The sequence below is a fragment of the Carcharhinus amblyrhynchos genome, chromosome 9 (assembly GCF_965287045.1).
Source record: "Carcharhinus amblyrhynchos chromosome 9, sCarAmb.v2.hapA, whole genome shotgun sequence".
Classification (NCBI taxonomy): Eukaryota; Metazoa; Chordata; class Chondrichthyes; order Carcharhiniformes; family Carcharhinidae; genus Carcharhinus; species Carcharhinus amblyrhynchos.
This window is the reverse complement of record NC_137332.1, coordinates 80,994,481-81,013,295: the sequence shown is the minus strand read 5'-3', so window position 1 is coordinate 81,013,295 and position 18,815 is coordinate 80,994,481. Positions and strand designations below refer to the sequence as shown.

The 18,815-nt window shown below is 40.7% G+C and overlaps 1 protein-coding gene across 1 annotated transcript in view; it reads right to left on the bottom strand.

The window, feature by feature from the left end:
• Positions 1-18,815, bottom strand: part of imp3 (IMP U3 small nucleolar ribonucleoprotein 3) — a 248,249-nt gene that overhangs the window by 136,280 nt on the left and 93,154 nt on the right. Inside the window, exon 3 of the mRNA XM_080195980.1 lies at positions 14,276-14,350. Coding sequence (XP_080052106.1) covers positions 14,276-14,350 — 75 coding nt within the window. The remainder of the gene's footprint in view (positions 1-14,275; positions 14,351-18,815) is intronic.

Here is an 18,815-nt window from a genome sequence, read left to right as displayed (position 1 = left end):
TGGCATGGCCAATCAACCTAACCCACATATCTTTGGACTGTGGGAGGAAACCAGAGCACCCGGAGGAAACCCACACAGACACGAGGTGAATGTGCAAACTCCACACAGACAGTGACCCAAGCCGAAAATTGAACCCAGGTCCCTGGAGCTGTGAATCACCAGTGCTAACCACTATGCTACTGTGCTGCTTGTAAAAGTGGAAATCTGGGCTTAAGATTATACTGATGATGATGAAACTATTGTCAATTGTTGGAAAAAACCCATCTGGTTCACTAATGTCTTATAGTGAAGGAAATTTGCCAGATCTTACCTGGTCTGGCCTAGATGTGGCTCTCTCAACTGCCCTCGGACAACTAGGAATGGGCAATAACTGCTGGCCACCAGCAACGCCCACATCAAACGAATGAATTTTTTTAAAAATGTGACACAAAGATGAAATTGATGCAAATGAGAAAGTTAAAAATTGTATAAATTCTGTTTAGTGTTTTAATAGGAGGAAATCTTAAATGTGAAAAATCGAACAACATTAAAATGACGTGGAAGACAATGTATATCTTACGTAATTTAACACATCCTTAAAGCATCCAACCTCTACAAGAAAATGAATCATGGTGACCACAGAAAATTTCAGTCTTCATTTTAAAACAGTACGTGTCACCATGAGAATTTTGTGCGGGTAAACCCATTTGCCAAAGGTGGTCTCAGTTATCTGTAACCACACAGGCATGAGCCAGATACTTTTTCTCATGTCCTGCCCAAAGAGTCTTTATGACAGACAAGCTCAAAACATGATATGTGCAAAGGAAGAATGCCTGGAGTGAGCAGTACACTTGATAGTCAAATCGACAGTCAGCTCACTTCTCACTATAAATCATACAATTTACAAGAGTATGGTTGCATAATGATTATGTTACTCAACAAGTAATCCAGAATATTGACAAACTACCCTAGAGACACAAGTTCAAATCACATCCTGGCAGCTGGGGAATTTAAGTTAACTATGTAAATCTAGAATAAAAATCCAGCATCAGCAACGGTGATTATGAAATTATTGGAGAGTTGTAAAAACCCACTTGTTTCACCTAATGTCCTTCACGAAAGAAAACTGTGATCCTCACCCAGTCTGACTAAAGCAATATAGTCGATTCCTAACTGTCCTCTCAAATAAGCTCACAAGCTACCAAACATATTCATGGCTCAACCTCCTCCAGAGCAATTGGGGATGAGCATCAAGTGCTGACCATGTCCAGGTCCCATGGATTAATAAAAGGTGTTTGCCAAAATAATAGCATTTGGCAGAGGTAGACATCAAATCAGTGCTGATAAATCACATGAATCAACTATGAAACAAAACAACTCAAAGTTTTCATTTGGAAATTTGGTTTTCAGTTGGATCAAAAACCATGATACAAAATGGTAGATAGCTTCAACATCAGAGAAAGAAACCAATCTGCCCAAGATGTCTCTGCTCCAAACAAATCTTCTCCCATCTTAACTTATGTTATACTAACAATATACGCTTCTGTTCATTTCTCCCTCATGTGGTAGCAAATTTAACATTCTCACTGTTCACTGGGTGAAAAGGTTTCTCCTGAATTATTTATTGAATTCACTAGTGACTCTCTTTAATAGGTCCTCGGAATTGGAAAAAAACAGTTTAAAAGGCCTCCCTCTTTTATACCCCTCCATGATTTTAACAATTTCCATTTGTCACCTCTTCCTCTTCAAGAAAAAAATCTTGTTCTTGTTCAGCCTTTCCTGGCAGTTATAACCTCACAGCTTTGGTACAATCCTTGCAAATCTTTCTTGTGCCTTCTTTATTGGTTCTATGTTTTTTTCACATTATGGAGACCAGAACAGAGATCAATAAGCAAAGTGTGATCAAAACAAGATATGTTTGAAATCTGTTGCTCTGAAAATTAATCTCAATGTTTTGTTTCATATTTTATTTTTAACCTGGGTAGCTACTTCTAGTGATTTGCAAACTTCTGTATTCCTTTTCTCTTCTACCCCAATTAACGTTATTTTCCAAGAAGTAGGTGGCCTCCTTATTCCCCCTAGAAAATGCACCATTCAAATCATTCTATACTAAAACTCATTTTCCATTTGTATGCCCACAAATACAAAGTGTGTAAACGGGCATTCAATCTTCACTAGCCACAGCTCTCTCTCACAAAACATTGATAAAGGACCATAATTAAATATTGTTTTACTTTTTAAGTCTGAACTGGAACAAAGCAAAATCAAAAGGGTGACTTTCACAATTAAGTTTGTCTGTCAATTTCAAACAGACTTCAGTGGCACCGCACCATGGGCTTTGTGTTATTACATTTACACCTGTAAAACACAGAAACATTTGCAGTATGCTGAGGAGTGTAGTTGGTATTAACCACAGCCATTATTGGTAAAGTCAACAAGCCTCCTGTGAGTGAGTGATCAACTGAAAGATAATTGGCTTCATTTGCCACAGACTGGGCCATTTTTGTTTGGGCTCTGGTTTGCTTCAGCAACTGAACAGCTACAAGTCAGATGCGTTCCCCCTCCTCCAACACCCCAGATTAAGTAAGAATTTTAAATCTAAGCCTGCATTCACGCCCAAGGATGATCCAACAAAGACACTTGTTCTCTGCTGAGCTAGAGGTATGGCTCTTTCAAGAGACAAAACATAAATAACTTCTTTCTGAACATTAAGCATTTTTAACAAAATTTTAAGCATACATTAAATCCAAACACTCAAGTTTGCTGCAGGTTATTATAACAGTACACTTCAAAAGCCAAGTGGTTATTTTTGATATTATTGAAAAGAGGATCCAGAAATCAAGCCAGGCACCAACAGAGACTACACCTCATCTGAACAAAATAAACAGAGTACCAAAGTATGCAAGATTATGAATGCAGAGGCCCCATAACTCAGAAAACTTTGTCTCATATGCCAATAACGAATAAAAGGTAGAAAGGAATTTAATAACTCTTCCTGACAGTGGAGGTGGGAAAAAACAAGATCACTGCCACAGGAAAAAATGGAGCCAAATTCAAAGGAACAGTCACAGTGGCTTACGCCTCCTAACCAATTTAACAGCCCACTCAAGCAGTGTGAAAACAAAATGATATGCAAATAGGGAAATGGAATTTTCACACTGGTACAAAATTATAATTGTTTTGTCAGATCAGTGAGCTTTATCATACGTAGAGAGGGACTGATGCTGCTCCATGTCAAAAATCAACAACTATCGGTTCAAATGTGGAAAAATATTGATCAACACAAATCACAACCATAAGCAGACTGCATATAAATGTCAAATTAAGTTTTCTTTTACAGTTTGGAATGCTTTGCCGATAACAATTTCTCAGCCAACCACAGTGTTCACATTACAACAGTGATATGCTCCTCTGGATCACAGTTTGATCATCGGAAAGGATGAGCAAGCTGACAGAAGAGATCGTAATATCACCATCTTGTGACCATTTGTGCATTTATATATGTGTGTATGTCTAGTCAAACTGGAAGAAACCAGTTTTTCAGTTGGGTACTATGAACCTTGTTCTACATTTTTCTGTCCTGCTAAGATACCACAATCTGACAACAAGGTGAGATTGTGGACATCACCAATCAAATGAATTTGGGGTGGAGAAGCTTCCAGCAAACTAGCAGAGAACCTGTGAGGTTTTTCAGATGAGAATTAGTCCCAAAAATACAGCCTTAGTGTACATGTGGATAGACTATTTTTCAAAGCTGGCTTTGATTAGGAGTCTATAACCATAACTGAGAGATTTTCAGTGAGCACATAGAGAGGCTAGAGATGTATTTCACTGCTAGTAATATCCTCAATGCTCCTGATAATCCAGCTGTTAATCAGTCAGTGGGGAAAAGGAAAAGGACAATATTTCTGATTGAAACAGGCCAAGAAGCGTATGAAATACTTAAAAATTTGTTTGCCTCTGCTAAGCCAAAAGACATGCCGTATTTGGTGTAAGCTTGAGCAGCACTACAGTGGTGATTGGTTCCAAAATGATATTTTCAGCAGTGAAGACTTTGTAATTTTGGAGAATTTCAAGAGAACACCGTATTGAATGAATTTTTAATGGATTAACAAATGAAGGCATTCACAGTAAGCCATTGACATTGCCAAAGCCAAATTTTGACAGAGCTCTCCAAACCACGTCCACGGACATATAGGAACATGTCTCTAGAGAAGGCAGAGTTAACTAACTGCCAGTCATCTGCTGAAGTGAATAAACTGCAGCTGAATAAGCACAGTTTCTAACAGCAGCAGGTATTAAAAAGTCCTTCTACTAGTGTTTAAGTCATTCGGCACAGAATTGTGCATTTGTGAAGGACTGTTACAGCTGCAAGAAGGGACTCTGGGGATGAAATAGGAGTGGTCAAGAGCTTCAAGTTTTTAGGTGTCCAGATCACCAACAACTTGTCCTGGTCCCTCCATGCAGGCGCTATAGATAAGAAAGCTCACCAAAGCCACCACTTTCTCAGGAGACTAAGGGAAATTGGCATGTTAGCTACACCTCTCACCAATTTCTAGATGCACTATAAAAAGCATTATTTCTGGTTGTATCACAGCTAGGTATGGCTCCTGCTCTGTCCAAGACAGCAAGAAACTACAAAGGGTCATGAAAGGAGGCCAGCCCATCACTCAAACCAGTCTCCCATCCACTGATACTGTCTACACTTTCCGCTTCCTCAGAAAAGTGGCCAGTATAATCAAGGACCCCCATGCACCCCGGATATTCTCTCTCCCACCTTCTTGCCTCACAAATTTGGTTGAGTTTTTTGCAAAAATGATTTTCAAGGGAAGGGCTGTGGATATGATCTACATGGATTTTAGTAAAGCATTTAATAAGGTCCCTCATGGCAGGCTGGTGCAAAAGGTTAAATCACACGGGATCAAGAGTGAACTAGCTAGATGGATTCAGGACTGACTTGGTCATAGAAGACAGAAGATGGCAATGGAGGGGTCTTTTTCTGATTGGAGGTCTGTGACTAGTGGTGTTCCACAGGGCTCTGTACTGGGACCTCTGCTGTTTGTGATATATATAAATGATTTGGAAGAAGATGTAGCTGGTCTAATTAGCAAGTTTGTGGACGACACAAAGATTGCTGGAGTTGTGGATAGTTTTGAACATTGTCAGAGAATACGGAAGGATATAGATAGGCTGGAAAATTGGGCGAAGAAATGACAGATAGAATTTAATCCAGATAAATGCGAAGTGATGCATTTTGGTCGATCTAATGCAGGGAGAAGCTATACAATAAATAGCAGAACCATGAGGGTATGCAAGTCCACAGATCCTTAAAGGTGGCAACACAAGTGGAAAAGGTGTTGAAGAAGGCATATAGCATGCTTGCCTTTATTGGATGGGGCATAGAGTATAAAAGTTGGCATATGATGTTGCAATTATATATAATGTTGGTTAGGCCACATTTCGAATACTGCGTCCAGTTCTGGTTGCAGGACTACCAGAAGGACTTGAGGCTTTGGAAAGAGTGCAGAAAAGGTTTACCAGGATGTTGTCTGGTATGGAGGGTATTAGCTATGAGGTGAGATTGAATAAACTAGGGTTGTTCTCCCTGGAAAGACGGACGTTGAGGGGCAACCTAATAGAAGTTTATAATATTATGAAGGGCATTGATAGGGTGAACAGTTGGAAGCTTTTTCCCAGGTTGGTAATGACAAACACAAGAGGTCACAAGTTCAAGGTAAGGGGGACAAGGTTCAATACAGATATGCAGGGAATGTATTTTACAGAGAGGGTAGTGGGGGCCTGGAATGCACTGCCAAGCAAGGTGGTTGAGGCAGACATGCTAGGATCATTTAAGACTTATCTAGATAGCCACATGAACAGACTGGGAAGAGAGGGATACAAATGGACCGTCTAGTTAGGAATACATGATCAGTGCAGACTTGGAGGGCCGAAGGGCCTGTTCCTGTGCTGTACTGTTCTTTGTTCTTCGGGAGAAAGAAAAGTCTGAGGTCTCATACCAACCGACTCAAGAATAGCTTCTTCCCTGCTGCCATCAGACTACTGAATGGACCTACCTCGCATTAAGTTGATCTTTCTCTGTGCCCTAGCTGTGACTGTAATAATACATTCTGCACTCTCTCCTTTCTTTTCCTATGTACAGTATCTGACTACAGCGTGCAAGAAACAATACTTTTCACTGTATGCTAATACATGTGACAATAATAAATCAAATCAAATTTAAAAATCCCTCTGTCAAGGCATGTTGAATGTAAAAGGAAACAAACACTGGCAAGATGAAATGTGAATCACGGCATACAGTTGTTGAACAGTACCAGGTGATAGGTCAGTTGAGAAATTCGCAGGTCAGCATATCCAATTTGTGTTGGATGGAACTCTGGTAAACATAGAAGTCAACACAGGGGTATCAGTCAGTGTGAATCCTGAATTACTACTGTGACGAAGGTTGAGTCAACATCAGGTGGAAAAGTAACGCATTGAGTTATGAAAGCAAGAAAGTCATCATCATGGAAAATGTGTCAGGTCCAGTAACATACAAGGAGTATCGTGCAAAATTGTCCATCATTGTGGTGAACGTGAGAAAAATCAGCCTTGTTCAGAACTGATTAACAGCAAGATGCAAGACCAGCAAGTACCCCAGGTAAATCGGTTCACGATTATATGAATAACCTTCAGGACAAGAGGAACGCATGACCAGCTTATTTCAGGTCTTGTCCAATGCAGTCTGTTTTAAAGAAAAAGTAGAGCAAGAGAGAAAGTAGAGCTGAAAAAACGCTGAAAAGACTTGAGACTGAGCTGGGAACTGAACCCGAGTCTCTAACACTATGATGAGCAGTGCTGAGGAGAGACCAAATCCCTTTGCCTCACAAACCCTGTGTGTCAGTGAGTGGAACTATGTTTATATAGAACATGAAGCATTATCTTTGATTTTCGGAGCAAGAGGATGACATAAACACTTCTGTAGCTGTGGGCCATTTTCTGTATGTAAGAATGAGTTGCCCATTGATAAAGGCTGTGTTACGTGGGGAGCCAGAATTGTAATTCCTGAAAGGTACAGACCGCGATTACTATGTGATCAAAAATGACCCACGGTTAAGGATGGGTTTGACAAAGAGTCCAGCTATCCCTTGAGACCAAGATCATCTAAATATATAGAAAACAAAGTAAAACAGTGTAAAATATGGTGAGCTGTAGAAAAAAATATTGCCTTCAGTATCTTTCAAACCATGGATATGGCCAGCGAGTGTGTTGCAGAGGCTGCACATCGATTTTGCAGAATTTGAAGGGCAACTGCTATTCATTGTGATTCCCATTCAAAGTGGGTTGAAGGGGCTCCCAATGAATCAAAAAACTACCATAAAGTTTGTTTGCTACTTAATCTGGTATTGGTTAATGAACCTGGACAGGTGTCAGATCTCTCAGTGGGAGAACATTTTGGGGATAGTGATCATAACTCTATTTCCTTTACACTAGCGTTGGAGAAGGATAGGATCAGGCAAGCTAGCAAAGTGTTTATCTGGAGTAAGGAGACATATGAAGCCATTAGGCAGGAAATTAGAGAAGTAAATCGGAAGGAGGTGCTCTCGGGGAAATGTAGCGAAGTAAGGTGGCAGATTTTCAGGGAATGTGTGTCTGGAGCTCTGCACGACAACGTTCCTCTGAGACAGGGAGGTTATGGTCGGTTACAGAAACCGTGGTGCATGAAAGTTGTAACAAATCTAGTCAAAAAGAAAAGCATACAAAAAGTTCAGGGAGCTTGGTAACGTTAAGGATCTAGAGGAGTATATGGCTTGTAGGGAGGAGCTTAAGGAGGAAATCAGGAGAGCCAGGAGGGGTTATGAGAAGGCCTTGGCAGATAAAATTAAGGAAAACCCTAAGGTGTTCTACAAATATGTGAAGAGTAAAAGGATGAGATGCGAAGGAATAGGACCTATAAAATGTGACGGTGGGAAAGTTTGTATAGAACCGGTAGAAATAGCAGAGGTGTTCAATGAATACTTTACTTTGGTATTTATGGTGAAAAAAGATCTTGGTGGTTGTAGTGCAGGCGTGCGGCAGACTGAAAAGCTTGAGTGTGTGGACATTAAGAAAGAGGATGTGTTGGAGCTTTTGAATAGCATCAAGATAGATAAGTCACCGGGATCGGATGGGATGTACCCCAGGTTACTGTGGGAGGTGAGGGAAGAGATTGCAGAGCCTCTGGCGATGATCTTTGCATCATCGATGGAGACAGGAAAAGTTCTGGAGGATTGTGGATGTGGTTCCTATATTCAAGAAAGAGAATTTAGATATACCAGGAAATTATCGACCGGTGAGTCTAACCTCAGTGGTTGGTAAGTTGATGGAAAAGATCCTGAGAGACAGGATTTATGAACACTTACAGAAGTATAGTATGATCAAACGTAGTCAGCACGGCTTTGTTAAAGGCAGATCGTGTCTTATGAGCCTGGTTGAGTTTTTTGTGACTAAACACATTGACAAAGGAAGAGTGGTGGATGTGGTTTAAATGGACTTCAGTAAGGCGTTCGATAAGGTTCCCTGTGCAAGGCTTATTGAGAAAGTAAGGGGGCATGGGGTCCAAGGGGACATTGCTTTGTGGATCCAGAACTGGCCTGCCTGCAGGAGGCAGAGAGTGGTTGTAGATGGGTCTGTTTCTGCATGGAGGTTGGTCACCAGTGGCCTGGATGAGGAAGTGGAGGGATGGGTTGTTAAGTTTGCCGATGACACGAAGGTCAGAGATGTTGTGGATAATTTGAAGGGATGTCAGAAGTTGCAGCATGACAGATAGGATACAAGACTGGGCGGAGAAGTGGCAGATGGACTTCAACCCGGATAAATGTGTAGTGGTCCATTCTGGCAGGTCAAATGGTATGAAGGAATATAATATTAAGGGTAAGACTCTTAGCAGAGTGGAAGATCAGAAGGATCTTGGGGTCCGGGTTCACAGGACTCTCAAATCAGCTTCACAGGTAGAGGATGTGGTTAAGAAGGTGTATGGTACACTGGCCTTCATCAATCCAGGAATTGAATTTAAGAGTCGGGAGATAATGCTGCAGCTGTCTAAGACTCTGGTCAGACCCTACTTGGAGTACTGTGTTCAGTTCTGGTCGCCTCATTAGAGGAAGGATGTGGAAGCCATTGAAACGGTGCAGAGGAGATTTATAAGGATGTTACCTGGATTGGGTGGCATGCCTTACGAGGATAGGTTGAGAGAGCTTGGTCTTTTCTCCTTAGAGAGGCGAAGGATGAGAGGGGACTTGATAGAGGTGTATAAGATGATGAAAGGTATTGATCAAGTGGACTCTCAGAGGCTTTTCCTCAGGGCTGAAATGGCTGCCATAAGAGGACACAGGTTTAAAGTGCTGGGGAGTAGGTATGGAGGAGATGTCAGGGGTAAGATTTTCACTCAGAGGGTGGTGGGTGAGTGGAATCGGCTGCTGTCGGTGATGGTGGAGGCAAATTCATTAGGGTCTTTTAAGAGACTTCTGGATGAGTACATGGGACTTAATAGGATTGAGGGTTACAGGTAACCCTAGTAGGTAGAGATATGATCAGCGCAACTTGTGGGCCAAAGGGCCTGTTTGTCCTGCAGTTTTTCTATGATTCTATAAATTCCTGGAAGGATGCATGCCCAACAGCACACCTCACATTTGTTCAAAAGAGTTTGTAAAATTTCTGAGAATGAACAGGCTAAAACACGCTAGAATTTCACCATATCATCCTGCTTCAAAATGAAGCAGCAGAGGTCAAGGCACAAATTGTTAAGAATGCTCTTGTTAACAAATGCTAGATGTAAATTGGCAAAAATATCCATCATCATTGAATCACAAACTGGCAATTTTTTTGTTTATTTATTATAACACACCTCACACTACAACCAGCAGAATGCCAGTTGAAATGTTTCTTAGAATACAACCTAAGACAGGGTTTAATTGCTGAAGCCACATTTAACAGTCAGAAACAATCCAAGCAGAAACGGTCATGACAGGAATAGCACGAGAAAAAAGTCTGAAATTAAATAGAAGTCAAGGTGAAAGATCATCATAATTGATTTAAGTCAGTAGCAGGGAGAGTTGTGAAACTATATGGTCATTACAGATGAGAGTTGTGAAAATATGTGGTCGTTGCAGGTGAGGTCCAATGCAGCGTTAAACAGACATGCCTGATGAAGTGGAAAATTCAAGTGACAGTCAAGAGCAAAACCAGTCTCTGTTAGAAGAAGCTTCCCCTCAGACTGTGGTGCAGATGGGCCAAAGTTCTTCTCCATGTGCTGAAAGTTTGGGTCAAGAAAGAATGCATCCTCTTAGGAACTGTTAAACAGTGGCTAAGTTGGATTTGTAAATAAACAAAAAACAAGAAACGTGTAACAGTTGTATGGAATTTGAATTTTTATGCAACTTTTTCATTGAAGGAAAAATGCAATAGCATCCTCTTATGGCTATTTACATTCATATGTATATGTAAGCAAACTGGAATAAATGAGTTTTAGTTGGGTACTTTGTGCTCTATGTGCTGCACACTGTGTCTTTTCTGTCCTATAAAAATATGATGTGGAGATGCAGGCGTTGGACTGGGGTTAACACAGTCGGAAGTCTCACAACACCAAGTTAAAGTCCAACAGGTTTATTTGGTAGCAAAAGCCACTAGCTTTTGGAGCTTTGCTCCTTCGTCAGATAAGTGGGAGTTCTGTTCACGAACAGAATATGCCCTGTTTGCGAACACAGCTCCCACTTACCTGAAAGAGGCAGTGCTCCGAAAGCTAGTGGCTTTTGTTACCAAATAAACCTGTTGGACTTTAACCTGGTGTTGTGACACTTCTTACTATAAAAATATCGCAGGAGGTATTTGAAATACACTAAGAAATACCACATATCTTTACTTTTACTATCAAAAAGCTGTAAGGAGTTAAAAAACTAAACATGGGAAAAATAAAAGATGCCACTTTTACTTCAAGAAAAGCCACATCAGAATTCATAGCTAATGAACACAAGACTATAACGAACAGCACAAATACTATGTTTTGCCTTAAAAAAAAATGGCCCAACGTTGCAGGAAAAGTGCATTTCACCAGTTAGTCTTTAGGTTATAGGATTTCTACTCACATGATTGATGAAAGTGAGAATTGAAATGGTATAACAAGGGAATCTGATGAACATTGGGATAGTGTATCCTTTTAACCAATGATATTAAACATTTGTGAAATACGTGGTGGAAGGCCTACGAAGGAGGGTGAATTAGAGTGTGAAAATTTCATTGGCAATCGTACCTTCAAACTCTCACATTTGCCCCCTTCACTCATCCCTTCTCATCTTCTCCACATCACGTTCACCTCCACTTATGACTCTGCCGCCCCCTCACCCGAAACTGCTCCATTTCACTTCCTCCTACCATCAACTCCTTCACTTTTTCTACCTTCCTCTCACTCTTGGGAATCTTCACACCTCTTTGTACAGGCTTTTGGTCATTCCACTCTAAACCCTCATTCTTTGGCTCAGTATCTAATTATTTGTTTGCAACTGCTTGGAAAATGTATCATTTTATTCAAATATGTGCTGCCGTTTTGTTTCTTCCTCTTTTGTTCAGCATTTGTAATAGCTTTGAAAAGGAGATATATTATGAAATTAAATACAACTTCCTATTTATGGTTGGCTCAGTAGCAATGGGTATGACACAGGGAAGCTTGCAGTTTTCATTAGCAATGCTGGACACTTATTGTTGCAGGCTAAGTACATAAGCATACCACGTGTAATAAACTAATAGTAGTACAACAAGCTGCCTTGCAGTAGGAACACTTTCATGCAATATTTTTATTGTATGACATTTAAGCACTAATTGTTTCCTGCAATTGATAAACTCACTTGTATCATACACGTGTGTTGATTTCTATCTCAGGAAACACTGTCACCATTATAAAATGTTGAGAATTAAACCATGAAAAAAATGCAAAGTAGTCCTTCACAGACTGAGCAGGAGACTGCTTACATCGAATGACCAGCAAGCAAACAGGTCACTGTTTTTCTCTAACTGTACATATTACCACAAGAAAACTGCATTAAGTGCAACTTACATATTGCAAGACAACATCTGAACTTCTCCATGACTTTACATATTACAAATTATACTGAATGAAATGTTTCAGCTTCACATCCCTCTCAGAAATTCCATTTTTTCCTTTAAAAAATTGCCAATACAAATTGGCCAGACCTAGGAGTATATCCAACGAGAAATTGTCCATCGTAGCCATTTTTCATTTGTGCCAAGAACAGCGTAGTCCTAAATTAAAATTGTTAGGTAGCAAGAACCCACCATTAAAAATCTTACACAAGTGACTTGATGCGATGCAATAGATAGGTTTAATTTTTGAACTGTTAAGAGCAATATTTCAAAGAAGATACTTCAGCACACTCAGATCCATTTTTCTTCTCAAAGCAATGCAACAGCTCAGGCAGCTCGAATTCATTTCTGGATCAAAATCAAATTTCACAGATATACAGCAAGGCCACGTAATCTATGTACAAAGCACTGTGCTGGGCTGTAAAAATACTGTTTCATCAACAACGTTGTGGTTTTGCCAAATACTGCTCACACAGTGTTACCAGCAATCCCAGAGAACCATACACAATAGGAGGTAATGACAGAGAAGAGTAGAAGTATGATATCTGAGAAATTCTTGTACAAGATTTTAAACAATAGAAATTTCTGTGTTGGCATCAAGAATCTTGTCAATGTATTTTAAACTAGTACCTTGATAGAAGACTGGTATAAATAATTTGAATACCTCCAAATTCATTCATTCACCACTACACGAAGCATGTATATTATCATTTTATAAGTATTAATTAAACTTAGATCAGTATTGTGGAGATGCCAGTGTTGGACTGGGGTGGGCACAGTAAGAAGTCTCACCACACCAGGTTAAAGTCCAACAGGTTTATTTGGAATCACGAGCTTTTGAAGCGCTGCTTCTTCTTCAGGCTCCACTCACCTGATGAAATGGCAACTCTCCAAAAGCTTGTGATTCCAAATAAACCTGTTGGACTTTAACTTGGTGTTGTGAGATTTCTTACTTAGACCAGCGAAGAATTGATTCCCCATTTGACAAGCCATCGTGTGGCAAGTCTTTCTTTTCTGTTGCTGCTCAGTCCTTGCTTATAAATCACAAACTCAGAGATATTAGTCTCACACCAGGGTTTGAGCACAAAAATCAAAGCTGACACTCCAGTGCAACAGAGGGAGTACTACACTGACAGAGTTGTCATTCTTCAGATGTGATATTCAAGGGAGTCCTCATCTGCCTGGTGATGTAAAAGATTCCTTGACACTATTTCAGAGAGCAATTGAATCATCCCCCGTGCCCTGGCCAATATTTATCCCTCAATCAACGTTACAAATAGAACAAATTATCTACCATTATCACACTGCTGTTTGTCGGAGCTCTTTGGCTGCCCTGTTTTCCATTTAGTAAGTGTGATGGCAATTTCAATGTAGATCATTGACTGTGAAGCACTTGGAGACATGCATTGATCTTGGAAAATTCCATGCAAATGCTTGTATTTCTTTTATGCCTATTCACTGATTGGGAATTATGTCTTATTAAAGTGAAGTATAAAATGGGAGTTTTTGAGACACAGCATAACCTTGTGATAAATTAGTGCAACAAGTTGTAAAAATTGTTCCAACTCAACATGGAGTCAACCAAAAATCCAATGGTCTGATTGTACCTTTTGAACGAAGGATTTAAAAAAAAAACTGAAGGTGTGTAAAAGTAAAGCTGAGCAAAACTCAGCTGATCAATGGCTCAGTTGGTTCAGACTATTGGTTGCTGAACCATTCAGATGAGGGGGGTGCTTGATCCCATGTGGGTAACAAGTCAGCTGATCAGGGAGCTAGATTGCACAAAATTGGTCTCAGTACCGTCATCTTAGCAAGCTTGAATTTCTGTTTTAATTACCTTTACAAACACAAATTTGTGGACGTTAGATCAGGACAGGATCGAATTCCGGGGTGGTTGGTCTTCCCCATAAATACTCATCACATTTAACTAGAAGTAACTCTTTCATCATTGGTGTGATATGAGTTTAGGCCAATGTATTACAAACAATGTTTATATAAATGCTGCAAATGAATAAAGGTTAATGCACAACATCAGTACTGAATAATGAGCAATCAGTAATTGGCAGTGATGTCTACATGATTGTTGAATGCAGTTGTAAAAGCTTATTGTGCATAATTACTATACCTTACTCTCATTGTGCACGAGCTTGTGATAAATTCATACCTGCAGAAAGATGATGCTGTCACATTATCACAAAGGTATAGACCTTGCTTTGTGGGGATCAGGCCTGCTGCATATCTGAAATTGAAAACAGGACTAAAGTTAAATAAAATTAATTCCAAGAAACAGAACTAACCCCTCCATACAACCAATCCTTCAGTTTTGTGAAACAACTTCTGGCAGTATCAAGTATTGTCAAAGCATAACTGACACAAATCAATTGCTTGTAAAACATTGCTGAGCTTGAACAGGTATCCTCAATCTCTACGAAATCAGTGCACCCACATTCGTTGCACCCACAGTCATGCTAGTTTCCTAAATTCCTCATTAGCTACACATCATCAAAACTGAAAGCTGAGCAACAGTTTGGCATTCACCAGGACAAAAATGGTGCGTTCTCATATTTCACTGCACAGATAATCCCAGTCTAGTCATGCACCATCTGGTCTCAAAAGGTGATATGCATCCATATACAAAACCAAAAAGCATCAGTCCATGACAAACTTGATGTGGAACCTTGCAACATCAATGGATGCTGCATAAGAACATAAGAACCTAAGAATTAGAAGCAGGAATAGGCCATCTAGCCCTTCGAGACTGCCCCGCCATTCAGTAAGATCATGGCTGATCTGAAGTGGCTCAGTTCCACTTTCCCGCTTTCTCCCCATAACCCTTAATCCCCTTGCCTACCAAAAATCTATCCACCCGTGTCTTAAATATATTTAGCGAGGTAGCCTCTACCACAACAACGGGCAGAGAATTCCAGAGATTCACCACCCTTTGAGTGAAGAAGTTCCTCCTCAACTCCGTTCTAAACTGCTCCCCCCTTATCTTGAGGCTGTGCCCTCTAGTCCTGCTGTCCTTTCTGAGTGGGAAGAATCTCTCTACCTCTATCCTATCCATCCCCTTCATTATCTTATACATCTCTATAAGATCCCCCCTCATCCTTCTAAATTCCAACAAGTACAAACCCAGTCTATTCAGCCTCTCTTCATAGTTCAACCCCCTCATCTCCGGTATCAGCCTAGTGAACCTCCTCTGCACTCCCTCCAAGGCCAAAATATCTTTGCACAAGTGTGGCGACCAAAACTGCACACAGTACTCCAGCTGCGGTCTCACCAGTGCCCTGTACAGTTGCAACAAGACCTCCCTGCTTTTATATTCAATCCCCCTTGCTATAAAGGCCAGCATCCCATTTGCCTTCCTGATCACCTGCTGCACCTGCAGGCTGGGTTTTTGCGACTCATGCACAAGGACCCCCAGGTCCCTCTGTACCGTAGCATGCTGCAGCTTTTCGCCCTTTAAATATTAGTCCCTCCTACTATTATTCCTGCCAAAGTGGATAACCTCACACTTGCTAACATTGTACTCCATCTGCCATATCCTCGCTCAGCCTATCTAGATCCCTCTGCAGACTTTCCACACCCTCCGCACAATTTGCTTTTCCACTTATCTTTGTGTCATCAGCAAATTTCGACACCCTACACTCAGCCCCCTCCTCCAAATCATCTATATAAATGGTAAATAGCTGAGGCCCCAGCACCAATCCCTGGGGCACTCCACTAGTCACCAACCACCAATCCGAATAGCACCCATTGATACCAACTCTCTGCCTCCTATTAGACAGCCCATCCTCTACCCACGCTAACACCTTACCCCCAACTCCATGCCCCCTAACCTTCTGAAGCAACCTTTTGTGCGGCAGCTTATCAAACGCCTTTTGAACATCGAGAAACACCACATCCACCGGTTCCCCTCCGTCTACCGCACTAGTCACATCCTCATAGAATTCCAATAAATTCATCAGACACGACTTCCCCTTAACGAATCCATGCTGTGTCTGCTCTATCAAACAATTTTTCTCAAGGTGCCTCGCTATTTCTTCTTTGATGACGGATTCAAGCATTTTTCCCACAACAGACGTTAAACTAACCGGCCTATAATTCCCTGCCTTTCGCCTGCTACCCTTTTTAAACAGCGGCGTAACATTAGCCGTTTTCCAATCTGCCGGCACTTCCCCAGAATCCAACGAGGTTTGGAAAATAATCACTATCACATCTGCCATTTCCTTCAGAACCCTGGGATGCATTCCATCCGGTCCTGGGGACTTGTCCACCATCAGTCCCACTAGCCGATCAAGCACTACCTCTCTAGTGACCGTGATCGCATTCAGGCCCTCAACTCCTACCATCCTCCTATCTTTAATACCCGGCAAACTATTTGCGTCCTCCTCCGTGAAGACCGAGGCAAAAAACTTATTTAAGGCCTCAGCCATTTCCTCATCCCTCATCACTAACTCCCCCCTCTCATCCTCTAAGGGTCCAACATTCACTCTAGCCAGCCTCCTCCTCTTTATATATTTATAAAAACTCTTACTATCCTTTTTTACATTTAGTGTTAGTTTAGCTTCATAGTCTATCCTTCCTTTCTTTATCATTTTCTTCATCAATCTTTGTTGATTTTTAAACCTCTCCCAATCTTCTAATCACCCACTACTTTTAGCCACTCTAAACGCATCAACTTTTAATTTAATACTCTCCTTAATCTCCTTCGTTAACCACGGCTGATTATCCCTTCTCCTACGATCCTTCTTTACCATTGGAATAAATTTCTGCTGAGCACCAAAAAAGATCTCCTTAAAGATCCTCCACTGTTTCTCAGCAGTCCTACCGACCAATCTGTGCCCCCACTCTACATTTGCCAATTCCTCTCTCATCCTATCGTACTCCCCTCTGCAGTGGCTTTTCGCCTCTGAAATCTGCTTTACATTTCAATCAAGACCAATGAAATTAAAACTTTGAGGATCCTCCAGAATGAGTTTAGGGAGCATCAATCTACTTCCAAGAAGGACAAATGTGTGTAGCACAAAGCTGCCTCTACCATTTCTCAGAATCTGATTCAGAAACAAATGCAACAAGGTCAGGAGTGATAGAATAGGAGACACTGTCCCAGTGATAGGGTTGAGGCATTTAGCTGGGTGTTGTGAAGAAGAAAGAGTTGAAGGAATTCCTTTGTCCAATCCCTTCTCAGAGTTACTAGTAGGATGGCATTTGTTTCTCATCCTTAACTGCATAAAGGTGGTGATGGTGGTCCTTCTCCTTGAACTGCTGCAATGTGTGTTGATGGTGCAAGTCTGCGATTAGAGAGGAAGTATCAAGATTGTCACCCAGTAACAATGAAGGAGTGATAATATATATCCAAGTTAGAACTGTGCATGACATCAAGGCACTGATCCCAATTCATCTGCTGCTCTTGGGATGACAATGTGGTGGAGATTGTCAGTTTGGAAACCAGTGCATTCTGTAGGGATCAGCATGTGCAGTACTGTGCAGCGTGGACTCCACAGCCATGACAACGGAACTTGTATCTGTCCATCCTTCTTAGTACTATAGGTTAATGGACTGTATTTTTATACACTAAACCAACCAGTCCCTCTGCTGCACACAGATTTTGTCGTGCTATGTCAAATAATTCTAACAAATCATCACAAAAACAGAAAACGGTGGAAAATGGTAGGTCAGATATGATTGAGAACCCTATCAACCACAGTGGAAGGAAAACCCCAATTAAGGAAGAAGGCAGACATATCAGCATCATCATTTTGGAACATGGCATTACCAGAACAAGTGCAGCAGAAGCGAAGGAATGGAATTCTAACAAGTCACTAATTTAACAGCTATCTGCATATAAAATATGATGTAATAAATATCTTGCTTCAAAATGTTTCTATACCACAAGTTCCCTTTTTCTGTGCATCCGATAGGCTTATTTTAAATTTCAGACGACAATCATCAGCGTCAACTCCAGACTCAGGAAATGAAGCAGACTTTATATGGCTAACAAAAGTTGTCTTCTCTTGCTCCGTCCCACTATGCTCAAAGACCAATCCAAAAAGACAACAGTAATAGACTCAATGAAGAAAGAATTTCTGGCACCTTTCGCACTTTCAGGACTTCCCAAGACAAGTTAAAACTAATTTGGTTACTTTGAAAGTGCAGTCACCTATTTTGCAGGAAAAAGGTTTATGTTCATCAAGGTCTCACAAGTAGCAAATCAATGGCCAGATAATCTGTATTAAGCATCCTGGGTTACAGCAATATTCTCTTTGAAAAGTGCTATGTGATCTCTTACTCTGAGTGGAAGAGGCACACTCTTTAATGTGTTTTCTGAAACAAAGGAAAAAGTGTCAAAACTTTGATGGACATGCAGGAGTGGAACTCAAATTAATCTGTTTAAATAGATAGCTTCAGGGTCCACACACAAAGCTGTACATTTACTAAGTATTTTACCAGAGATTATCCAAGAGTTTTCAAAATATGAGACACACCTCACCTGATTTATTTTCCTTTCAATATATAAAATGTTTCCAATTACGCTCATTATCTTTTGTCCTTCACTCCAATAACACCATTCCTGGCAACAAAAAAGTTATGCCGATGGCTGGCACTTAATTTGCCATGAAACATTCCATTAACCAGCTTAGATCTCAGTAAAGTTAAACATCAAGTGGACAAGCTTTAACACATTCACCTCATCCCTCTTT